This window comes from Lynx canadensis, chromosome B2 (assembly GCF_007474595.2).
Source record: "Lynx canadensis isolate LIC74 chromosome B2, mLynCan4.pri.v2, whole genome shotgun sequence".
Taxonomy (NCBI): Eukaryota; Metazoa; Chordata; class Mammalia; order Carnivora; family Felidae; genus Lynx; species Lynx canadensis.
The window spans coordinates 59,080,941-59,108,758 of NC_044307.1; the positions used below are offsets into that span (position 1 = coordinate 59,080,941).

At 34.2% G+C, this 27,818-nt stretch overlaps 1 protein-coding gene across 1 annotated transcript in view; it reads right to left on the reverse strand.

Moving 5' to 3' along the window:
* EYS (eyes shut homolog) overlaps positions 1-27,818 on the reverse strand; it is a 1,650,074-nt gene that overhangs the window by 1,207,209 nt on the left and 415,047 nt on the right. The window contains exon 13 of the mRNA XM_030315776.1: positions 12,352-12,473. Coding sequence (XP_030171636.1) covers positions 12,352-12,473 — 122 coding nt within the window. The remainder of the gene's footprint in view (positions 1-12,351; positions 12,474-27,818) is intronic.

The following is a 27,818-nucleotide window of genomic DNA, read 5'->3' on the forward strand; positions in this document are numbered from 1 at the left end:
TCCTGCCCCAAATATCCAGCAGCTTATTTTCAGTTTTTCCTATTTATTACACTTTCCAGAAACTAGCCTGTTTTATGTCACAGCTCTTCATATTCATATCACCTCCATTTTTACTAAGGCAAAGTTTTGATCTGTCATTATTTCATGAGAGATTCTCTACATATCATATAGTTTTTTCTAATCTATTATATTTTTCAAGATTTAGGCAAGTAAAGAGTCTTGTCACCCACAATGGAATTAAGGTATATTTGAATTTCTATTATAATAACTTGATTAAAAAAAATCTTTATATCTTTATAATGTTTCTCTATAAACAAGAAAAAAGTCTTTATAAGTGGTTCTAGGCAAAGTAAGATAATCTCATTCCATTCTTTATGCTTCACCTACTTTTCTTCTAAAACTCTCCATATCATATAGGAAAAGAGTATACATTTTTATACAATGCATAATATTTTCTGAATCACATCAATTTATTATATATACATATATTAATCATTCACAGAAAGGATAATGGAAATGCAATATAAAATAAATGTAATTTATTCAAAAATCTTAACCTAACTCTGCCTTGAGCTACAGGAAGATCTTTTAAAATGTGTGTTGTAAGGATACATATATGTGTGTACATATACACATATTTTTTTTTAATTTACTAATACTTGATGGTGATTCCTTCAATGTTTTACAGACATACAAAATAAATCATAATGACATTAGCTATTGTTTGGTTTTAACTCTAAATTTTCATGAGTTGGGATATTTATTCATTCAATGGTCTCCACTTAGAAACCATCAGAGCCAAATTACACTTGGACAATATGTAATAAATTGAAAAAGTTTTGCACACTGCATTCCTTTGGAATTGTGTAGTATTAATTTTAAATTTTGCTTTGGGTTTAGTTAAAATTCTTATAATTTAAAGTATGCCTAGTTTGTCTCAAAATACCAAAACATATTAAAAAATCAGAGCAAAGTTTGATTGTATTGTGGATGTATTTATTCCAATCCAACACACAAGATCAAAGAAAAACCTGGCTTTTTGACATTCTGACAAATGACATTTGACAAATGGTTGACATTCTGACATTCTGACAAATGACAGAAATCCATTGATAAAACTAGTTGGATTGGTAAATTTTAAGAGAAGATTGTTCTGCTCCCTTTTTCTACTAGAACACAAGAGCAAACTTCCTGATGGCTTAAGTGCAGTAATTGGTACCATTTGGGAAAAATGAGAAGTGGTTCATGTTCTTAGAAAAAGGTTTCAAAAGCTTTGAATTTTTTTTGATGTTTGATTATCAGTATAACAGTTTTTAATAATGTAAAAGAAGGTGGGGGGGGCTTACTTTTATGATTTTTTTGTTGTTTTCTTTTAATTAAAATAGAAATTTGGGGTAAATTTTTAGCTTGTTAAAATATACTTATAACTGGATTAAACCACAATATCTAAAAAGAACCTTTTCCTAGTATAAAAACTGGTTCATTCTTACATACATTTATTTAATGCGATATCTCAGGGGCACCTTGGTGGCTCAGTCGATTAAGTGTCCAACTTTGACTTGGGTTGTGAACTCATGGTTCGTGAATTTGAGCCCTGCATCAGGTTCTCTGCTATCAGTGTGGAGCCTGCTTCGGGTACTCTGTCTCCCTCACTCTCTGCCCCTGCCCCACTTGGGCGCTCTCTTGCTCTCTCTCTCTCTCTCTCTCCCAAAAATAAACATTAAAGGGGCACCTAGGTGGCTCAGTCGGTGAAGTGTCTGACTTCGGCTCAGGTCTGATCTCACAGTTCATGGGTTCTGAGCCCCACATCAGGCTCTATGCTGACAGCTCAGAAGCTGGAGCCTGCTTTGGAATCTGTGTCTCCCTCTCTCTCTGCCCTCCCCTGCTCATGCTCTGTCTCTGTCTCAAAAATAAACATTAAAAAAATAAATAAACATTAAAAAAATGAGATATCTCAAATGTCAAATTCTGAAAACTGTCATTCTTTAAAATTAAAATTATTTATTGAGGACACTTCACTAAATAGTTTTAGTATTTAAGCTTTAATTTGCATAAATAAATTTTATGTCTTCACCTTGGGTAATTTCTGAATTGAGGTCATTTACTTGACATACTCCTAACATCTGAAGGATGGAAACTGGACTTCTAAAATCTGTTGCAAGGCAATAAATACCTGCTCTGAGTGCGTGGGACAGCAATCATTAATCTGAAATATATTTCTGCATATTTCCTCTCAGACTCCTATATCCTCATGACACTTCCACCAACTCTCAGTTTTCTCTTAGTACCTATTGCTAGAGTCCTCCTTAATTTCGCATCCCACTCCAGGAGTGCTTTTTATGCTCCATAACCTGTTTCTGATTCTGCCAATCTCTCACTGACCAAAAATAAATATCACACCGAGTTCTAAAATGCACTGAACCACAATTACAGAGGGAACAATAAAAGTCCTTTCCTATCACACAATCAGTACTAAGCAGTTGGATAAACTGATCCAACTTCTCAGGTAGTCTGAGTCCCCAGCTCTTCGAGCTATAGCTTGTTTCAGTTACTGTAGTCATTAGCTTCTCATTGAATGAGTTTGCCAGGCTGAGTATCCTACCACAGAGCAAAGCTGCTTAGTTTTTTAAGATTGCGAATCATTTTCCAGTACTATATTTCTAGTTTATAAGTAAGTTATACTCTAGTAACCTGCTTATAAGCCTAGAGACTTGCATTCCTGTGTTTCATTGCCTCTCTTAGGTCCAGTGCAATTGTACCTAGATTGTAAGTTTCTCTTACTGCATTTCTACTAATGAACTAACTCCATCTTTCCTAACCAATATTCCCTCTACAGCTCTGGTTATTTGCCAAGCTTAAGCAAGACCCAGTGAATAGCCATTCTCAGCCTATGCCAGGCTGCTTGTAACATTAAAGATCTGGTGTATCTTGGATGAAATTCCTATCTTAAGCTCCCACCCAAATCTTGGAGGAAAATCTCACTGGGTAGCAATCGGTTGGCATCACACTTTCAAATGCCAAGTACCCAACAAGCATTATGTATAGTAAAAACTGTATATTCTGGAAAAAAAATCCCTAAGACCCCATTCTGTTCAATAGCCTTTCAAATAAATCCTCACCAATGTCCCTTAATGGGTTTGTCTGCTCCTTCCACACCAATGTCCTTTAATAGCCATTTCCTTGATGACTAGGGCTTCTAAAATAGAGCATCAGAACTAGCGGAAGATAGCACTTTTTCCATAAAAAGTTCCCATTTGAGAAAGAAATGTTTAGCATACTAACTCTATCTTAATCATAAATTCACTTTTTAGAATTCTAGCTCTAAATCCTCCTCAGACCCAGTTAGTCTGCAGATGAGAAGCTGACACTTAAAATTTAATCTCAATAGCTGCATCCTATTACCTGTTGATAGTACCATTTCCTGAATTGACCTGTCCTCTCCACACCTCTCAGGACATTCCCCATTTTAGGCTTCTGGTACAGATTAGCATTAGCTGGGTGCTCTGTTCTCCAAAAAGAGGCTTACAAACATAAACTATTGCCATGGCTATACCCTTTTCCATGCAGTTCAAAGGACATGGATAGCCCAATATTTATGCATTATGGCTTTGCATGTGAATCTTCTGCAGAGTATTTTAAAAACTCAGATCTTACTTCCAATTTGCTAAATCAGAATCCCCAGGAGGTGAGTCCAAAATAAGCATGTATTTTTAGCAACAGCACAGGAGACTGCTGGAGTCTATTGAGGAGTCTCTGAAATACTGACTTGCTTTTGGGATTCTCATCTTCCCTAGTTGCGTGAGTCATATGGACAACTGCACTCAAACTCTGTTACTTTCAGAGGTCCAGCATGGTATAGGACACGAAGAAAATCTTGAGAGAAGCATGTGATCTGCAGACCTGCCCTAACTGCTATGCATTACTGTGTGACCATGAGAAAACTACTTCACTTCTATGAGCATTATGTTTTTCTTCATAAAATATATGTTTTATGATATACCAATGAACTATAATAGAAGTCCTGGAAAGGCAAACCACACTACAGAAAAAAAAAAGTGGTATTATGTTTTCTGATATGCCATATTCCTTGACTGTATATTTAAAAAAGATACAGGATCAGTAATAACACTCCAGACCAATATCTATGCCTATATGTTCATATAATCATTCACATTTATATTCATGTCAATCACATTGGTCTCTTTTGAGTTTTTGTTTCAATTATTTTTAAGTAGAGAGGATAGTTTTGTTTTTGTTTTTGTTTTTGTTTTTTGTTTTTGTTTTTTTTTTTTTTTTTTTTTTTGGTCTCGCTCTTTTAAGCACAGCAGTTTGATGAAGGGAGATTTTCTTACTCTGAGAGGGCAGAAAAGGCCGGTACCTTAAATCAAGGGAACTGACCTGGAAGGCTGTGGGACTAAGATGTAAGTGACACTAACTAGATTAAAGGCCTGATGTCTGAAGAGAGAGGGATCAGGACGAGGTGTTTTGCTTTGTGCCTATCAGTTGCGGAGTGTTTAACCAGAAATGTAGCAATCTCACAGCAAGCCCTAAAGGATGGCTCAAGAGTCCCAATAGCCTGAGATCATGAAAACAAAAACTATCAGCAGCTGCCAAGTCTCTGGGACCTTGGCATGGGTACAAACTCCATGGGTTTCACACTCTATGAGAAAATCTAAAAATTGTTAAGGAGATATAAAGACCTCACCATTCAAATCATTAATTCATTTATTCATTCTCCTTTATTTTCTTTCTCCTCTTTCTTTCTTCCTCCTTCCCTCCCTTCCTTTCTCTCACTTCTTTCCTCCTCCTCCTTCCCCACCTCTCTGTCTCTGTCAACAGTTAAATCATTACCATCATCGTCATTATCATGAAACATGGTACACATTTGTAAAGTGCTTTATATGTGACAGTACCTCATTTAATCTTCATAACAACTCTGCTATTAGTATCTCCATAACAAAGTTGCTATTAATATGTCCATTATTTAAATAAACTGACTGAGGCTTACAAAGGTTAAGTGACTTGTTCAAGGCAACACATCTAGTGAAGGCAAAGCTATCAATCTCAAAGTCCCATCCTCTTTTGTACATGCAGCCTTTTGGTTTTAAAGGGCATGCTGCAAAATTTAACCCTACTATAATCAAGATGATGCCACAGGCCACTCTCTATTATTTCAAACCAAAGTTTTTCATCAATTACAGAAAGAGGCTACTTATCTTCGAGCTGTAATTAATATGTACATATATAACCAAGATAAGTTCAAATATTAATTGACCTGGGCTCCAAAGCTCGATTCCAGAAAGCTCTTGAAATCTGTTTAAACTAGGAGGGCAGGCCAAAAGGACAAGAATATATTCTCGTTTCTGTGAATGTGCACACATGTGTGCATACACATTTGCACATATGCTTGCTTCGACAAATATACATCCACTTTCCAATTCAAAATTTCTTGGAATTTCTACCATTAATGAACTCCACACAGATGAATGGGAAGTTATGCTGACATGGTTAGCACCTAATGGAGTTCTTTACTGATGGGGACAAAAGACTTACTATCCTTTGACCATTGTTCTTGCCAGTTAATAATAAATTGTTGAGTCAACTTGTTCACATGTGTGTATGTATGTGTGGGTTTCTCTTACTATCTTCTTAGAAAAAATATATAAACACAACAAAATAGTTTTAAAAATAGTCTTATATAGATTTAACTAATTAAAAATGGCATACATCCAAATAGCAAAGGATGATTTCTGGGAAAAAGGAAATTATTGTGGACTATAACTATCTACTAAATTCTCAATATAAAGTGTGAAGCCTATAGTTGAGTCTTAGTTATAGTTATGTAAAGATAACAAGCAATAATATAAAAGTATAATACAATGTTCATATTGAAATAAGTTGAAGCTTACTCTGTCTCATAATTCTTTCAAAATAAACCCACTTATTGATGCATTTTGGGTAATATTGGCAATGCAAACATTATTTGATCAGTTCTAAATCATTTTTTTACCTGGACTATTTCTGGAAACTGTCCATTTTTATTAGAGAGTCTGAAAATGGAAAATTCCTCTCTCTGATCAGTTATGTTCTCACACAATATTTATGAAATGCAGTTCTGCTTGATAGATTTCTTAAACCTCAAAATTCAACCATCTGTAAATCTCACTTCTCTATAATGAGTCTTGGAATAAGGAATAAGGAAGAAGGGAAAATATGTCTGAGCTTCCAAAATAGATTTTACAAGTCCAAAGTTATTAAATCTCATGTATCTCTTTACTCAGGTGGATCAACAAATATTTTCTCAGGTTCTGTTTACTTTTACTTTGCATATAATCCTAACAGACTTGATAATCTATTTCAAGGCCATGACAGATTAAAACAGATTAGAGGGGAAGAAATGGGGTACTTCAGATAGCCATATTCACTGTGATAAAAATTTATTATTGAGGGGACTATATTGAAAGAATTGTACAAACCATCAAATAAATGAACGCATTTTTTGTATTAGTCTTGGATTATACAAGAAAAACAATTTTGTTATCTACTCTATTATAGAAAAAATAGAAAGCTGACAGCCATCATTATAAATGTTATATTAAATTATTCTCAATAAACTCTTAAAGTAAGGATTTGTATAATGAAAGGTAGAGATTTGGGTAATAAAAAATAAGCAGATTATACATAAACAAAAATAGGTTATTTAGAATGGACATGGCAAAAGGACTTCATTTTGTGTTACATCATTTCAATGCCTCTTTATTCAATGTGTTTGGTTGTTAGCTAATGTCTCAAGATTTAGATTAAACTTTTGGCTGAATATTCACTACTGAAGATGTTGCAACTAATCAAGTGGATCAAAACACTCAAATAAACCTTTGTGATATCACTGTAATTAATCAGTCATTGATTATTTTTAATACTTTAAATACAATTTGAACCATTATACCCACCCTCTATGAAAAACTATAATTTCATGCATAGATTTTCTGATTAGCAAATGTCAATACACGAAGTGTCACTTCACTAAGTTATTACAAAAGAAGAGAAAGCAATATATTATTATCTCCCTCACAAAATGATCGGAATGAAAAAATTATATTTATTCTTTTTGTCTTAAAAACAAAATCACTAAAACAGATGGAAGAATCCAAAATAAAAGATACAATGAAATATGCTGCTAAAAACTCAGAGGATAAATCTCTCGATTTTTCAAACCATTGTTTATTTCTTTTTTAAGGGGCTAAATTGTGAGTTGTCAGTACAAATGAAACAAAAACCTCTGTGCTCCACTTGTGATATCACAGACGTTTTGAGCTAGAAAATGCCATCTAGATACCCAGTCCAGTGATTCTCAAATATAAGTACACATCAGAATCACAAAGAATTATAAGATATCCAGGTACCAGATGGATCCATCTACTAAATCAGAATTTTAAGCATGTGTATTTTCAAAGGCAACCCCCTGGTTAAGAGCAATTGTGTACAACTCTTTGATTTTATTGAAGAAACTGATAAACTAAAAAGTCTAATAATAAGTACTTGTTATGTATATTCTGGCATTTAAATAAAATGGAAAACTACATTGTTCTTAAATTAATAAAATAGTGCCAAATATAGTGGACAGTGACTATTCTATCAGTTCATTTTATAGTTCCAATAAGTTGTGACTTGCAGTAAATCATAGAACAAATCCATATCATTGTCAATCTCCAAATCTTCTCTCTAGCCTTTTGTTACTCAAAACTTACAAGATATTTAACCTAATCGCTTTTGAAAAATGAATAATAAAAATTCTCTTTTTTGGAGGTTTACTATTTCAGATAACATTCTACAGGACCCACAACTTAAAAGCAATACTAATATACAACACAGCCATAGTAGAGATTAAACATAAGAGCTAAAATATTTGAGAATTGATAAATGTTTTCATCTTCCTTTATAACAAGTTATTGAGAATAAAACTGTTACTTTTTTCTTTGGCCACAAAAATGATTTTTTTTTCCTCCATCAAGAAGTATTAGGCAGTTTGGTGTGTTTGAAAAATTCTAGAGCTCCCAAGCTCTGACACTAAGTCAGAGTCTCTGCTACTCTCCATCAAGTGAGATTAAGCAAATCTTTATGGAGAGGGAGGGCATGAAAGAAATAAAGGGTTTTGTATTTGGCCAGAGAACAGTTGGACGGATTCCACACTGATGGAGGGTTTGTAATCCTAGAGAGAGAGCAGAACCAGAGGTTTTACTGGTTCCCATTGGATATGTTTAAGGGACAACTGGGACCTGACTACTAATTAGCTAAGCACCATGCCCTTGAGGGATGCAGAGAAGGTCCTGGGAGCCAAATCTGGTATGAAAGGATTGGAATCATTTGGCAGATTAACTCATATTTGAAAGGAGCATGGGGATGACAAAATGGGCATGTCAGTAGCAGCCAAGATGAACTAAGGGGCAGAAGTTACTACCTCATGATCCTGTGTTTACTCTCCAATCCCAAAGGGAGGAGATAGGCAATTTCAAATGACAAATGTGGATTTTTCAAACATATGGTGGTGAAGGTAAAGGCAGTTTTATTTTTCACTAGAAAACACATAAATTCAGTTTGGATTTTGCACTGGAATGTTTGGCAGAAAATGTATATCTGTAGTGTACTAGCATATATAGTATGTGTAAATTTTAACATAGTTGCATATGAATAAAAACTTTGTCCTTTCCAGGTTTGTTCTACTGCACTAGTTTTGCTTCTTCACTGTAATCAAAATTAAGCATTCATTATTCATGTAAGATACAGAGGAAAATGAAAGTAAAATGAGGGGGAAAATACTTGAATAATTTGATCATACATATTTAAATAACCACAAAGAAATACTTATTCTCAAATATAACTAAGAAAGTTACATGAGAAAATAAATCCTATTCTACCCATTCTTAACATCTGTGTCTTATTATGTGTTGAGCATTCAAGTGTTTTCCTTTTTCTCTCATTGATTTTTTAGGTTTACTGAACCATAAAGAAGGGAAAGAAGAAAACTGGCTCATTGTTACAAAATACTTCTCATCCTGGTTTCAAAGTCTTCTGATTTTCTGCTTTTTATCTAAACTCATAGTCGTGATGCTACATGTAATCATAAAGAAATGCTCCAAATGTAAAAATGCTAATTTAAAGCTACACCCATACCAAAATTCAAAGAAGAAGCAAGCCTAATGTCAGTGGCATTGCCTGGGTGGGTTTGGAAAGGTCTGCTCATAAAAAAAACAAAACAAAACAAAAACAAACAAACAAACAAAAACAGGCTGATGACTCTTACAGCCAAATGTAAGTGCCTTATAGGTTGAATAAAGTCATCTTTCTGTTTATCATAATTATTAAATATTTTACAGAAACATCACCCTCCATGGCTTTCTTTTTCTTTTATACTCCAAAGCCTTCAGCATTTCATGGTTTGTCTTTTTCCAATATGTTGGTGAAAGATAGCAAATATGAATCTCAAATTGGACTTTTTTTTCTTCTTCTTTTTTTTTTATTTTTATTTTTTATTTTTTTGATTGATTGAGAAAGAGAGAGAGAGAACAAGAAGAGCCTGAGCAGGGGAGGGACACGGGAGGAGGAAGAGAGAGAAGCCCAAGCAGGTTCCACGCCTAGCACCAAGCCCCACACAGGGGATTCCATCCCACAACTATGAGATCACAACCTGAGCTGAAATTGAGTTGGGCGCTCAACCAACTGAGCCACCAAGGTGCCCCTGGACCTTGCTTTATTTCAATTATTATTATATTTTTTTAGCCAGGCTTTATTTAAAAATTATGAGTTTTTAGCTCTTTCTGCTTTTTTTCCTATTTATTATTATAATACATAATGTATTACTTTTTAATTATATAGTATTTATCCTACACAAAAATCCAATATTTAATATAATATTGGTGTAATAGTTAACTTGGCAGACTTGAACTCAAAGGAAAGACTGACCTTTTAACTGGGTCCTGGAAGATAACCTCTGAGCATTGGAATATTCTGCCTGAGAACAGTGTCCTTGACACCTAATGACATAATATATGTACACATTGTGAAATGCTTACTACAGTAAGGTTAATTAACACATCCTTCATGCCACATAGTCACCTTGTGTGTGTGTGTGTGCGCGTGATGGTGTTGGTGAGTACGCTTTATATATACTCTCTTAGCATATTTCAAGTACGCCATACAGTATTAACTATAGTTATCATGCTGTACATCAGATCTTTTTAAAACTGATGGCTTATGCCCTTTGACCAGTGTCTCCATTTTTCCCCCAACTGCCAGCTGCTGTTAACCATCCTACTCACTGTTTCTGTGAGTCTCACTTTTTTAAAAATTCTTATTTTTCTTTATTCTGATTATAACAATTTCTGGAAGTAGGTATTAAGACTTTAATACAAATCTAGAGTTAGTTTGAATAGCTGCTAACTGGCAATTTATAAAATGAATGAGAGAAATACTGTACTTGGAAGTTCTATTCTTTGATATGATAGTTTCTAAAGCTGCAGTCCCTCTGTCAAATGATTGGCTTAGTATCAGACAGATAAGCTGTGGCAAAGTCAGGTCTAGAACTGGAGTCTCATAGTTATGGCTATGAAGTTCTTTCTACTAGAATAAACTTCTATTATTGCTGAAGTTATTGCTGAAATCCTAGCCTAAAATAAAGTTTAACTGCTATGGAAATTAAATGACTTACCTGCAAGTAAAAACAAACAAACAAACAAACAAACAAACAAACAAACTCTGACTCAAGCCATATTAAAAAATAATCCATAAGTGATCTCACATTATTAGAGCCAAGGGATTTCAGTCAGGAGTTCAACAACTGATCAAGCACCAGGTTTCTTATGTCTTTCAGCTCTGCCACCTTCATGGTCACTCATCATTTGGGAGCACCCTATTCTCTTCCATGGGCTCTCAAAAGGGCAACAGTAATTACAAGTATAAAATCTAGATGTTATGGGGTGCCTGGGTGGCTCAGTTGGTTAAGCATCCAAATCTTGATTTCAGCTCAGGTCATGATTGTGAGATCGAGACCCACGTGGGGCTCTGAGCTGAACATTGACCTGCTTGTGATTCTCTCTCTCCCTTTCTCTCTGCCCCTCCCCTGTTCGCACATACTTTCTTTCTCAAAATAAATATATAAATAAACATTTAAAAAAAATCTAGATGTTAGAGGGCTAGAAGAGGTCACACCTACCTTTTACTTAACATCCTATACACAGGTAAGGAAGCCTTTTCTCAGACAGAATGCCACTCTTACCTTAGAGACCAGCATAGAGTCACAGGGCCCACTGTTTCAGGATTCCCCCAAAGTGGGATGGGATTACTATGACTAAGACAAAGCATCCTATAGGAACAAAGACAAAGCAACAGGGCCATATACTTAATATATACTTAAATGGTATCTAGGTATCTGATGCACCATCCGTTTCTGGTCATGGCCATCTGAACATTAATTATAATTCTCCATTTGGATGCCTGCCTTATGGGAAAGAAACCACTTGCCACAAATTATCCTTTCACTGTAAAAACAAACAATGTCAGTACACTGATAGTCAAAATACATCAATGAAAATGAGTCTGTCTTTCAAAGCATTTTCTTCTAACTTCAACTATGGTAGTCCTTTGTGAAAATCAGCTTTGTTGCTAAAGGATAAACTATAAGCCTGTACTAGTATTGAAGCATTAACCTGTGTTGTATGTCATTTATTTTCTGAAGCCAGTCAGTGAAGCCACCTTGAGTAGATATTTTTTATGTCAGGCTTTCTGATAAATGAGAAGCCTGAAGGGATCCCATTGATTTGCCAACTGTGTTACAGTCCGTTTAAGGCAGAATGGCACATGCTTATGACAAAGGTGATGACAAATGGATATGTACTGAAGGGACAGCACCAACACAGATGAAGGAAGGAGTTGATGGAAGTATACAACACAAGATAGAAAGCAAAATCAAATTTAAGATTATAAATGTCAATGAAATATATAAAATACCTTGAATTATATAAAAGTAGGTACATATAAGACTAACATCATTTTTAGAATAATTCTGAAATTTAACAGAAATTCAGTATTACTAAGAATTGTAAATCCAAAGAATGAAACTGTTGCTTTATAATATTTACATCAACTATACATAGGAGTAGATAGAACACCTTTTTATTACTATTAAGTTAAAATAATATTGCTTGAATTTCTTTTTTCTAATCTTAATCAGCATATATATGTATACATATATATGTATATCTCAACATGACATATAGACAAATGCTAAATATATTTGTATGGGTTAATTTATGCTGCCCACATTAAGGTACATTAATAATATTCATGGATACTAACGAGATGCAGATCTTTGCAGGTAGAATTGTGCTCACAGGCATTCAAGATGCAGTCATCAGTGTCCTGTTCACATCTCAGGCCAGCAAAACCCGGTTTGCATAAGCAGGAGAAGCCATTAACCACTGAGAACAAGAGAAAAGAGAAAATAATGTCTTTAATAATGGTATGGGTAATGCTAATCATTCTAAAGAATGTTGTATTAAACTAAATACATTTCACTTTTAACCAAAGAAAATGTGAATTCACAACTCTCTACAATATTTTCTAAATAACTATTTTGCTCAGTTCTATTTAGCTTAAAACTTTAATTTGAAATTAGAACCATCACAATAAACATTTGATAAGTTCGCAAAGCAACAATGAAAATATCCAATTTTCTTCTTCTTTCTTCCTTCTCCTCCTCCTCTTCCTCCTCCTCCTCCTCCTCCTTCTCCCCTTCTCCTTCTCCTCCTCCGCTTTCGTCATCATCGTCGTTTTCGTCTTCTTCTTCTTCTCCCTTCTCTCTCTCTGTCTCATCAGTAAACAATACCTATGATAAATAGGCTACTTTTACATCAATTAACTTTTCCTGGACTGTTTTAGGTTTAATACACAAGAAGTTAACTGGTCATTAAAGTTTGTGTGTGTGTGTGTGTGTGTGTGTGTGTGTGTGACAAGTTACATTAAAGTGGGTATGTCTGAAAGTTGATACTCAACCACTTAAGCCTTAGTTAAAAAGAGCTTTCACATTTCATCATGATCTTTTAAAAGTAATAATCAGAATCTGTCCTCTATTTTATCATTAATGATAGAAAAAGAACAGTCTCGGAAGCATCTCAAGGAAGTGGTGACAGTATGAATTGCAGTTAGAGCAGGCAAGGATTTATGGCTGCTTTTGGTCAGTCCCTGGGTTCTTCATTATTCCTGAGACTTAGCGTGTAATCTACACTGCCACTCTGCCTCTGTGCGTGTATCTGCTATTGCTTTCATTAAGTGTTGAGGTCCTGGGTGGCAACAGCATTTTCAAGACATTGTGTGGTAGTTAGCTGGCTTCTAGACTTCTGCAGCCATGCTTTTGTACAGCACTTGTACCTGGGCCTTTAAAGAAAATCAGTCCACAGCTGTCAAGAAGAGACAAGGGAGACACAAGAATGGCAGCCCTCTGGAGAGGATTTTATTTTACTTTTTTCATGTAACATAGCATTCTAATTTTTAACATCTCACTGAATCAAAATAATTAATAAATATACAAGTAGAGTTGTAAATAAATTAATGAGAAAGATGAGATCAGTTACGCTTCCTTATGTATTATAGATGGCATTATATATTATAGATTATATATTATAGATGGCATTATATATGTTAACAAATTAAAATTAAATGTTATATGTAATTAAGACATTGTAAAGTATCATCAATCATAATGGTATTTAAAAATGTTAATGATTATAAATTCAAGTTAATGATTATAAATTTACTGATGCAAATTGGCAAGTGACAAAAACCCAGAGTCAAACTAACTTTCTGTGTAGATAGAAATATTCTCTATGCAGATTGATGTATTATTTTAAAAGAAAAACAACAACAATAGAGACATTTAAATTAGCAAATCTCTGTCTGAAAGAGATTAGTGTTAGGAAATAAAGTTTGCTTTTATTATCAAGAAATACGCTTTCTGAATGTTGACTATTCTGGGCTAAGAAGCTAAGAAAAGAAGCACATGAGAGCTTAGAGAATTCAATTGGATACTACAGGGGAAATAAATAAACAAATGTACATACATAATTGTTTAAAATTTAAACCAAAGAAACAAAAAATGTTTTTCTCCCCCACATCTAATTTGTTAACTATGGGCTATGTGGTAACTTATCAACATTTTATTAGGAAATACTTTTTAAGAATATTTCCTGGTTTGGTATTATTGTTTTTACCAGAAAATACAGTCACTGTTTTTATTAGTTCTTCTTTATAACTATTCCACATTCTTGATTTGAATTGAAATTTTCATCAGATAAGCCCTGTATGATTCTGGATGTATTTTTATACTTAAAAATATTTAAATATACACCAACCATCATATATTAGTTGTACTGAATCAAAGCTTCGATATGACAAAACTTCATGGTGAAAATACAGAGATATTTTAATAATGTATTGCCAATATGGTGAATAAACTCGTTTGAAAGTTAAAATTGCATATTTACATTTTAATAATTATTTCTCACATACAGTCATGTAATAAATACTGAATCAGGAATTTTGGCTTACCAAATTATTTTATTTTTGAGAAAATATTAAGAATATAATGTCTTAGAATTAAGCTGATAGCTATTAACATGTATGATCTAATTTTTAATAAATGTTTTGGTTCTCTGGTAGTTAAGTCTCAAATTATACTATGGATCATTCTATTATGAAACAGATTAATATATCAGGTATCCAAGGTTTACATTTTCCATAATACGTTATATATTACCTCCAAAATTTTAATAGGCAGCACTGTATTATAAGTAGCATATTTGAAAGTATATTTTGTTATTGTATAAGGAATTATGATTTAAAATATTTTAGACCTTTTTTATTTTTTATTATTATTATTTTTTTAAGTTTTTAAATTCCATATAGTTAATATACAGTGTGATATTAGTTGCAGGTGCACAACAGTGTGATTCAACACTTCCATACAATAGCTGATGCTCACCACAACTTACAAAAATCATATGAATATTATAAATATAGGTCACTCGGAATATATCAGAACTGTCCTATATATAACCATATATAACCGTTATTCTAGGGCTACCTAGATCTAAAAATGTTGCTAACCACTCTCTCAGGCATACCATCCTGCCCCTTCCTTATTTTGTAGTGAACATCAGAAATTGAAAAGTCATTCCCAGCATCCCCAAATACCTATGGGCCTGAGGTCAGAAATATGATAATAGTGATTTATTTCAAGGTAATTTGAAAATACAATTTTTTATATTCTTTAAAAAAAATTTTAATGTTTATTTATTTTTGAGAGAGAGAGACAGAAAGACAGAGTGTGAGTGGGGGAGGGGCAGAGAGAGAGGGAGACACAGAAGCAGAAGCAGGCTCCAGGCTCTGAGCTGTCAACACAGAGCCCCACGCGGGGCTCGAACTCACAAGCTGTGAGATCATGACCTGAGCCGAAGTCGGACGCCCAACCGACTGAGCAACCCAGGCGCCCCTGTATTTTTTGTATTCTTAAAAATACAATTTTTAAAGTGACAAAATCTGAAAGAAGAAAAAAAAAAGAAAAGAGAAAAATGATGGTAATGTCGGTTCAAATCAGGAGTAGCAAATAGGTGGCCCACAGCCCCAAAATGTATCTTGCTTAGCTTCCATATGTGTTAGAAGAGTTAATTCTACATTAATATCTACATAGATATTCCAGTTTGCAAGGGCCCCACTACTACCTGTTGTTTTAAACTTGGGCTGCCTCACTTAATTTGAAAAAAGTGAGTTATATTCCTTAATGTCATACATTTGCAAAGCTTTGGTTTAAAGAAAATTAATTCATAATTCAGTTAATTATACCATTTCAAAATAAAATGACTTTCTATTAAAATGTGTTTTTTTCCTTGATTACATTATCTATTTACTGAGGGATCACATAAAAATATATTTTAAAGAGGTAAAATAAAACAAAACAAGATGGACAGCTTTTTGTCAACATCCTTCTAGCTCTTTCTTTCCTCTTAATGCCCCTTAGCCACATCCATTTCACAGAGCTATTTTGTGCCATTTTGCCTGTGTCTCCATAAAAATTATCCATCTTAGGCAGGTTCTTCCATGGCTAAATCTATGTTTTGAAAAATGTTATGTTTATTTATTTTTGAGAGAAAGGGAGGAGGCGTACAGAAAGAGGAAGACAGAAGACCCAAATTAGGTTCACTGCTGTCAGCACAGAGCCCGATTCGGGGCTCAAACTCACAAACACTGGGATCATGACCTGAGCTGAAATCAACAGCTGCTTAACTGACTGAGCCAACCCAGGTGCCCCAAAATCCATGTTATAATACCCAGTATTTTTTTTTCTTTCTCCCCTTCATACCTCTGATTTTTCCTGTTCTTCCTATCATCTTCTTTTTCCTCTGTGAATTTAAAGGAATACATATTCTGGTGGGAGGAAATGTGTGTGTGTGTATGTGTGTGTGTGTGTGTGTGTGTGTGTGTGTGTGTGTGTATGTGTGTGTGTGTGTGTGTAATAGATGGGATAAAATAATTATTTGTTTTAAGTCACTGAAAATAGTGCTTCCCCTACCTACAAATAAACACTCTTAAAAACCTACCATTAAAAATAAAGGAAAGAAAGGCTAATTCTAACATTAGAACATAGAAGCCACATCTCATTACATTTTCTCATTTGCTACAATTATGACTTATAAAAACATAAATGAATTCATCAGATGTGGGGGTGTTTTGTGAAAATAACGGGGTTGGCTTTGATATTCAGGGCAGGATAAAGTCAGTAAATAATCAAGGTTGCATACTGAGTTATTTCATTACTATGTCAGATTCTAAGTTGGACTACTCTACAGGAATTGCTGCGGCTGAGTGAACTCACTGTCATAGCAATAACCGTGCAGGCAAGGGCTGGAACTGCACTCACTGACATTGATCTCACAGTGTGGACCTGCAAAGCCTTTCCCACATGGACACTGGTACCCAAGAGGAGACATTTCCAGATCCATTGTCTCTCCACACACAGCTCCACTCTCACAAGGATTACTAGCCTCACAAGGCTCCAAATCACAAGAAGAACCTGAAAGGAAAGAATCAGAGTGTCAGTGTTTACTTAATGAACAAATCCCCCCGACTGCTGTCAGTTGCTTGGCATTTGTCTGCATAAATGCATTCAACTTAGTCTCTAGGCAAAGATTCATAATTCTCTTCGATATTATCATTGTGATTCTCTCTCTCTCTCTACATTACAATTTAAGAAAGAAATGTTATTTATGATTTCTATGCTTCATCTAACAAAGTACCAGCAGGCAGCAATGTTAAGTGACAGCATTTTTTAAAACCCCATTTTGTTTCTTCATACTTCATACCTCTTGTTCAACAATGTTCTCTGAAGACATTGCAATTAAAAAAGTACATTATTGATGATTTGATGCTCCCTGTGTTTTGTTTTGTTTTGTTTTTTGTACCCTGGAGGCTGCTATCACTATAAGCTTTTCTTGATAGATTTGTTGCTATACTCAAAATAAGTAAACAATGAAAAAATAACATTTTGATAAGGCTTTAATCTTGAGTAACACCTCAGCCCTGATACTAAGTTTTAAATTTTACTCAGAGAATGTATCTACATAAAGCAATTGTCATTGGGTAAAATATATAGAAGTATTTGGAGATATAAGTAAGATGGGTGACCCAAGGTAATTTAAAAAGTGAAGCATAAACAGCATTAAGTTGTTCAACAAAGCAAAATCATTATTCAGGGGTCAGTTTTCCAGACATAGTAAAAATATTTGTATATTAACTATTTGGCAAGTTTTTAAATAATAGCATTCATTCACCAAACATGTAGAATATATGTATACTTCTAAGGCTTCTAAAAGTGCCTTGCTGAATACCTGAGAGAAGAACATATCCAGCAACCATAAATCCTTTAACTGCTCAGATTTTCTTAGTAACTTCACAACTATAGGGATGAAGGGATGATAAAATGAACTGGGATAAGAGAGAAAGCTTTCAAAGTTTTTGAACTACAGTGGTAGTTGGAGAAATTCTAAAACCTCAGGATGCCTATGGTTCTCCCAACTTTTTTTCTTGATAACAAGAAAAAAGGTAAGACAACCCTAGCAACTGCTGAAGATATCAGCAATGTATAATAGTGAAAGACTTAATATAGTTAGTGCCCATAAAATAAGAGCAAAAGAAACTGTACTAAGTTGAACACACAATGCTTCAAGTTCCAAATACAGTGAAAGAAGTAAAAATAAAAACTACTTCCAAAGAGCATAAAAATAAGTAGTTCCTTAAATTAAAACATCTATTAAGTGGTTTATTTTTTCAAGAGCTATCGTATAGTGTGGAGAATTCAAATAGGAACAAGACCTGTTCCTTCTCCTTAAAACATTAAGAAATTGAAGTATATTGCAAATGGTGCATTCCTAGATACTATTTTATCATAAAGAAAGTATTTTCTTTGCAAAATAAGAGAAATGACATCGAACAACATTCACCAGAAACACATAAAACAATGAATTATCCTTAACAAAAAGTTCTCATGCATACCCTTCTTTCTAATTACCTACTTCTAAATATTTAATTGTGAGAATAGGTGTTTTGCTTTGCTTGTGAGAAGTTAATTTAGCTTGTCTCTTTCATAAATAGTTGCATACATATAATCCATTAGATTGCCGAACAGTAATTTATACTCATATTTGAGAAATCACTCATGATATTCTCGTTTACAGAATACTCAGGGGTTCACTGTACCTTGAATACTATGTTCACTGTACCTTGAATACTGCAATGTGAATACTATGATTTGTATATTATTAATTCACTATATCAATACTTAATGAACCCCTACTATGTGATGAACAATGAGGTAGAAGTTGGGGTTATAAACAATGAAGGCTCATATAAGCAAGTAAATCAATGCAGTACAATAAGTGGTAAATGTGGTCAATTTCTCATGTTAAAGAATAACCATAGCAGGAGGAATTCTAATATGCCCTCCATGATCCCCACCCCCAGGGTACATGACCTGTAGAATCCTCTCCTTTTGAGTATGGGTGAGATTTGAGAATGTAATAAAATATCACGCCCATGATTATATTACATTATACTGCAGAAAGGATTTGTGGAAATAATTCAAGTCACCTGATCAGATGACTTTGAGTCAATGAAAAGAGAGATTATCTTGGGAAGCTCTGACAAAATAAGGTGTGACTTTAAAAGAAGTGAAAGGCATTCCGATTACCTGGAAGGGAGAGGAAATTAAGAAAACAATCTCATTTACAAGGACAGCAGAAATTATAAAATTCCTACAAATAAATTTAACCAAGGAAAGAGATGTATTCTGAAAACTATAAAACATTTATGAAAGAAACGAAGTTGAAACACATAAAAACAAAAGATATCACATGCTCTTGGGCTGGGAGAACAAATATTGCTAAAATGTCTGTACTACCCAAAGCAATCTACACATTTAATGTGGTCCATATCCAAATACCAACAGCATTTTTCACAGAACTACAACAAATAATACAAAAATTTGTATGGAACCAGAAAAAAAACCCAAATAGCCCAAGAAATCTTGAAAAAGAATAAAACTGGAGGTATCACAATTCCAGATTTCAAGATATACTACAAAACTAAAGTAAGCAAAACAGTATGGTCCTGGCACAAAAATAAACACATAGATCCAGGAAACAGAATAGAAAACCCAGAAATAAACCCAAAATTATATGGTCAAATAATTTTTGACAAATCAGGAAAGAATATCCAATGTTAAAAGACAGTCTCTTCGACAAATGATGCTGGGAAAACTGGACAGCTACATGCAAAAGAATGAGGCTGGACCACTTTCTTATACCATACAGAAAAATACATACAAAATGTACTGAAGACCTAAATGTGAGACTTGAAACCATAAAAATCCTATGAGAAAGTTCAGGCAGTAATTTCTCTGACATCAACTGTAGCAACATTTTTCTAGATACGTCTTCTGAGGCAAGGGAAACTGTAGCAACATTTTTCTAGATATGTCTTCTGAGGCAAGGGAAACAAAAGCAAATATAAACTATTAGGATTACGTCAAAATAAAAAAAAACTTCTGCACAGTAAAGGAAACAATTAACAAAACTAAAAGACAACCTACAGAATAGGAGGAGATATTTGTAAATGATGTATCTGATAAAAGGTTAGTATCCAAAATATATAAAGAACTTATACAACTCAACAACCAAAACAAATAATCCAATTAAAACATGGACCAAAGACATAAACAGATGTTTCTCCAAAGAAGACATACAGATGGCCAACAGACACATGAAAAGATGCTCAGTATCACTAATCATGAGGGAAATGCAAATCAAACCATAACGAGAAAACACTCCACACCTCTCGGAATGACTAAAAAAACCAAAACAGAACAAAACAAACAAACAAACAAAAAAACCCACAAGAAATAAGGTTGGCAAGGATGTGGAGAAAAAGGAATCCTTGTGCACTGTTGGTGAAAATGCAAACTGGTGCAGCCACTGTAGAAAACAATTTGGATATTTCTCTAAAATTAAAAATACAATTACCATGGTCTAGTAATTTCACTACCAATAGGTACACAAAGAATACAAAACACTACAGGAATCAGTGCTATCTATTGATCAATGGAATCTTTTTTCTATTCATGCAACTTTAACAAAGAACCTATCCAATGACACTTGCTTTCGCCTCCTTCTGAGGATTTTGTGGAAATGGGACATTGTGTTGTCATTAAACACATTCATCACTTGCACTGCTACAGCCTCATTCGGGTGGTGCATTTATACAAAAGTTTGCACTCTTTTCCATATTTTACACATCTCCCTAACCTCATTTCAAATGAGGAATTCCTCAGCCTTTTTCTCCTTCTCCTCTGTAGGTGAGGTGCAGATGTAGACTTCTTATAAAATCTTGCAATTTCGTCCACTCACATACTTTGTTAGTACCTCTCGATGATTTCCTTCTTAACTTCCACCATAATCATCTCCTTCTTATCGCCTTTCTTTTCATCCTTTTTCTTCATGGGGGCCATTGTATACACTTGCACCAATGCTGACTATAGTACAGTATTAATAAACTCTTGTCATACACTGTATTTAATGTAACTGACAATACAGTAGCAGAGGAAAGGATCTATATCTGCAGGCAGCCTGACTTAGAATGAAGCAAAGCATTCCTAAGCTTTCTTTTATATGGAAAAGCAAAGGACTATCCATAGGTGCTTTGAAGTGACAAAAAATCCACTAGTGTCAATTCTTGGCACCTTCCTATGTTCTATTTCTGCCAAACACCACAGCCTGAGACTGAGCTTCTGAGCATGGGAGATGATCCCCACAATCCTGCAGCAAGAGAGAGAAAGAACCATTGGCTCAGTTGTGATCATGTGACGCTCAACATCACGTACTACTCATATTGCAAGACATTGCTCATTTATCAAGTTAAAATTTATTAGAAATAAACAAGTTACTCACAATCCCAGAATCCCAGATTTTACTCTCTCTCCCTCTCTCTCTCTCTCTCTCTATATATATATATATACACATATATATGAATATATGTATGAATATATATATGAATATATATGAATATATATATATATATATATATATATATATATATGAATGTTACTACTCAGCCATAAAACATAAAAAAGATAAAATCTTGCCATTTGCAACAATATGAATGGATTTAGAAAGTATAATGTTAAGTGAAACAGGTCACTTAGAGAGAGACGAATACCCTATGATTTCACTCATATGTGGAATTTAAGAAATGAAAGAAATGAACAAAGACAAAAAGAGATAAACCAAAAAAGAGACATTTAACTATAGAAAACAAACTGATGGTTACCAAAAAGGAGGTGGTCGGGGAGGATGCGTGAAATAGGTGATGGGGATTAAAAGTACACTTATGATGAACACTGAGTAATGTACAGAATTGTTGAATCACTATATTGCACATCTGAAACTGATGTTAACACTGTGTGTTAACTACACTGGAATTAAAAAAAAATGATGTTAATATCTTATAAAGGTGGGGATGAGTTAAATGAAATTCACAAATTTTAAACAATATCTCTTAGTTTGGGACAAGATCATAAAATGCTTTTCGGTCCATAGGATTTGGACCTATGTGCATTAAGAAGTCATTAAAATCCTTCCTTAAAAAGTGGTAATGAAGTATACTAAGCCTGTTCACAGTAAGAATTACATTGCATTTCCAAGTTGTACTTAAAAATGTATGCATAATGTTTATATTTTACCTGAGGTTTTATTTTGCTGAAAACTGTATTTTGTTGACACAATTTAAAATGGAGAAGCCATGGTAATATGCATTTTATTTGCATACATAGTTGGTGGGAAAAATTAAAAACCTATTTTCATTAGTTTCCTTTTACAACTGTGTCATCAATTTACAAAATCCCAAATGCTTATGTTCCAACTGAAGTTGCACTGGTGGTAGAAATGTATGTTTAACTGAACTATTTTTCCTCTAATTGAAATTTGCATCAATCAAATTAGTATGCTACTTCCAAGTGTATGAATCACTTTTAGTATCAAGTTCTCTATGATATTGTTAAACTCAAAGGAAAATACTGTTTTGGAAGCTTTGAGTGGTTGTAGATGTTTATGAAAATGTGAAAATGCTAAACATGCTCATAATATGAGTCTATATTAGTCTAGTGGTTTGAATTTTTTATGACGATTTAGATAAACTTAAAGAAAAATGCTTAAAAATTCTTCAGTGATAGCAGAATTCAGATATTTATAAAAAACAATGTTATAAATAGTAAATAACAGGCTAGGTTAGGTTACATTTCTGTTAGGATGTGTCATATAGGAGGTGTAAATGACAGTAATAAAGGCATGGTGGCATCCACTACAAAAATACAAGAAAGAGAAATCAAGTCCTCCGACTTTTACAATCTGCAACAAAGACTTGAAAGGATCAACCTGGACAGTGTAAACTCTTGTCTCTGCAGAGAGTTATAGGGATATGTACTGAGTAAAGAGAGTAGTTCTTCATGAAGCATACATTGAAATATTAAAGATGTGCTCTTTATATTCTCTTAAAATCCATTATAAGTCTATTATCCAAATTGCACAGGAGAAACAATGCTTACTAAACAGAAGAACTATAGGACACTGTCTGTCTTTACTGAACATTAAGGTGGTAATAAATAGTTTTGTGCCTTGTGAATGACCAGGGAGGTCTGTAATTATCTACCATCAGAAATTTCATGTAGACTAATGAAATCAGGACACTGATTTTTCTGGGGAGATATTCTCTTCCTCTCTCTTTCTCCTCCATCTCCATCTTCTCTCTTTCCGTCTCCCAAATGCCCAGAATCACAGCTCCCAATTATACTTTGAAGTATAATTATACTTTTTGAAGATTTGATTAATTCTCAAAGTTAGTGATCAGCGAGACAGAACAATGGAAGCAACCACATTTTTTCTCATAATTCTCAGAAATTTCCTCATTTATCTTCCCAGAATCCTCATGTATTAGTGGCCAATGATATAGATGTATTTTACAAGTATTGGTTATATTTTAGAATTTATAATTTAAAAAACTTAAATAAAAATCATATATAAATGGTCCCTGACTTACTATGGCTTCATTTATGATTTTCCAACTTTACAGTGGTGCAAAGTGATATGCATTCAGTAGAACTTCACTTCAAATTTTGAATTTTTATCTTTTCCTGGGGGTGGCAATATGCAGTATGATAGACTTCTGTGAAGCTGAGCGTTGGCAGCCAGCCTCAGCTCCCAGTCAGCCAATGATGGTGAGGATAAACAATTGATATATTTGCAACCATTCTGTACCCATACGACTATTCTGTTTTTCACTTTCACTACAGTATTTAGTAAATTACAGGAGATAGTCATCACTTTATCATAAAATAAGCTTGCCTTGGGTGATTTTGCCCAACTAAAGATTAATAATTATTCTGACTACATTTAAAGCATCTTTGGCTAAGCTATGATGTTCGTTAGCTTAGGTGTATTACATGCATTTTTTACTTATGATATTTTCAACTTACAGTAGGTTTATCAGAACATAAGCCCGTTGTGAGTTGAGGAAGATCTGCATATTTAAGGTGTACAACATGATGACTTGATATACATAGTGAGATGATTACTGTGGTTAAGCTTACTAACATATCTCCTCATGTAGTTACAATTCCTTGTGTGATTGAGCACCAGAAAAAAAAACATATGTATCATTTTAACTTATTTTAATATATTAATGTTTTTAATGTTTTTTAATGTATTACAATTTTTTTAACTTTTTTGCAATCTTAGGTTAAGTTTTATTTAAAAAAATATATAGGTACAAAAAAGAAAATTTACTTATCTTTATTATATCATTTTCAATTTTGGAAATTAAAAAATAAGTTGTATGAGATTATCTCAATTGCATACAAACTGGAAAAATGGCAAAGATGTAAGATAATGTGATACCAAAGCAGAAAGGGGTGATATAATTCTTTTAACCCAATAATTTCTGCATTAAGATTTATTTTAGGGGCGCCTGGGTGGCGCAGTCGGTTAAGCGTCCGACTTCAGCCAGGTCACGATCTCGCGGTCCGGGAGTTCGAGCCCCGCGTCAGGCTCTGGGCTGATGGCTCAGAGCCTGGAGCCTGTTTCCGATTCTGTGTCTCCCTCTCTCTGCCCCTCCCCCGTTCATGCTCTGTCTCTCTCTGTCCCAAAAATAAATAAACGTTGAAAAAAAAAAAAAGATTTATTTTAAAACACAGTAAATTTTACATTAAGATAAATCCATTGACAATAATGTCTATCAAATAGGTATATTTTACTCTTTTATAATAAAATTCTTTATGGAGCTACAGACCCCCATAGAAACATGAACTAATTATTCTTAACTCTGCCTTTGCTTTCTTCTTCACCTGTGTTTCTTTTTTTTTTTCATAATTTTTTAAAATGTTTATTTATTTTTGAGAGAGAGAGAGAGAGAGAGTGCAAGCAGGGGAGGGGCAGAGAGAGAAGGAGACATAGAATCCAAACCAGGCCCCAGGCTCTGAGCTGTCAGCACAAGAGCCCAAGGCGGGGGAACCACGAGATCGTGACCCGAACTGAAGTCTGAGCCACGAAGGTGCCCTTCTTCACCTGTGTTGCTAAAGAAATAGAAACAAACATCAGGTCTTAATCCAGTCTCATCACACTTTCAGTACCTTTGTCCTGTTATTTTTTTGTCCCATCCATTTTACAAAAAAAATTCAGTAATCCACATAATAAAGTGTGTGGTTAAGACTGTGAAGACAGGAATCAAAAACATACACTAGAAAATACTTATTTTATGGGCGCCTGGGAGGCTCAGTCAGTTAAGCATCCGACTTCAGTTCAGGTCATGATCTCACAGTTTGTGAGTTCAAGCCCTGCATTGGGCTCTGTGCTGACAGCTCAGAGCCTGGAACCTGCCTTGGATTCTGTCTCCCTCTCTCTCTGTTCCTCCCCCACTCACACTCTGTCTGTATCTCTCTTAAAAATAAATGAAGATTTAAAAAATTTAAAAAAAGTAAATACTTATTTTATACAAAAAGAAGAGAATAATTGAAGATAAAAGAACAAAAAAGATATGACATATTAAAGATAGCAAAACTGTCAGAAATACTACGTTATTGGTAATTATGCTACGTGAAAGAAGCCAGCTACAAAAGATCACATCACATTCCATTTATATTAAATGTCTAGAATAGGCAAATCTGCAGAGGAAGAAAATAGACTGGTGGCTGCCTAGGGTTGGGGAGAGAGATGAAGAGTGACTGCTAATGGGTACAGAGTTTCTTTTAGATATGATGTAATGTTCTTTTTTTTAAAATGTTTTATTTATTCTTGAGAGAGAAAGCAGGAGCAGGGGAGGGGCAGAGAGAGAGGGAGACACGGATTCTGAAGCAGGTTCCATCCTCTGAGCTGTCATCACAGAGCCCAATGCGGGGCTTGAACCCATGAACTGTGAGATCACGACCTGAGCCAAAGTCAGTCACTTAACTGACTGAGCCACCCAGGTGCCCCAAGGTGATGAAATGTTCTTAATTTAGGTTGCAATGATGGTTGCTCAAATCTGTGAATATGCTAAAATCCACTGAATTGCATAACTTGTGAATTTTATGATATATGAATTATATGTCAATAAAGCTACTGAAATATAACAGGGTGATATTATCTTTTTAATATATTAACTGCTATTCCTGTTAAACTTTGGTTAGTCACTATTAGGTCAATTCATTAATTAATTGATTAAGGGAAGAACAGATACCATATACAATTAAGAATTCAACTGATCAGGGATATTTGCTTATAATTTTATTTTCTTGTAGTGACCTTATCTGACATTCATATCAGGGTAATACTTGCCTTTTAAAATAGGTTTAGGAGTGCTTCCTTTTTTTTTTTTTTTTTTTGGAAGAGTTTGAGAAAGATTCTTCTTTCAACCCTCAGTAAAATTCACCATGAAAGCATCTAGTCCTGGGCTTTCCTTTGGTGGGAGGTTTTTGATTACTAGTTCACTCTCTTTATTCATTGGTTTATTCAATGTTCTATTTCTTTATGATGCAGTCTTGGTAGGTTATGTGTTTCTAGAAATTAATCCATTTCTTCTAAGTTATCCAATCTGTTGGCATGTAATTGTTCATTGTAGTCCGTTATGACCCTGGTATGTGGCTTTCTGTAGGCATGGGTGACATGATTTTTTAGCAAAGGTCTGAAGGGCTGAACCACTGATCTTGATAGCTATGGTAAATTTAGCAGCAGTGAAAGCTAAAGGGAATTCCTGAAGTGCAGGGTGGTGAGGTGAGCTTGAGAGAATGAGAGAATGATCTTACAATGAACAAGGAAAGCGAATGGACCACAATTTACATCAATCTTGGTCTCTCAGCAGAGGGTGGTACAATGGCAGAAAAGGGCAAACAGATCAAGCACTATGAGAAACTTCAATAGAAGCCAGAGAAAACTCAGGTACAACACACAAAGGAAACAATTTCCTCTAAGCCATGATATTACATAAACCACCTTTAAACCAGATGTCACACTGAAGTGGAAAAAAAATCCCAAAAGGAGAAACCCTACAAAACACAGATTATTGAACACAAAAGAAGTTGACATTTAACCTGGGAATAACCAACAACCTTATATCGACAATGACAGTACCTTTAATAGTCAAGCTTATTTTATATCTGCAGCAGCAATAGTACCTTCAATGGTATGTTGAGATAAAATATAAAAGGAAGTTGCTTGTTTGCAAAATTACATTTTTAGTACTGAATATTTTCATCCCGTGTACAAACTTCAAGATGCTGACTCTCAGTTTAATGAAGAACAGGCAAGCTTGGGACACAACATTGAATATTATTGGGGAGGTCGTTTAAAATAATACAAAATCTTTTGCTTTTAAGTAGAACAGCAAATATTTATCAAGGAACACATTCTAAAAATTCAGTCTGGATCCTTGCCTAGCCATTTTCCCAATCATATATCTTATTGGCACTGACAGGACTAAAATTTTCAAGAATTTTTCTCCTGTGACAAAACATTTAAATTCAAATTTCAGATTAAACTATGGCACATATTTGCCCATTAAAAACAATCTCAAGTGCAAAATAGTTGGTAAGGTTAAAAGTTTGAAGAATAGCACAATACTAGTTAAGACTCAGAGCCTCCTAGGTCACATGACTACAACCCTCTCCTTTAATGTAAACAACTTTAGCTTCCCAGGTG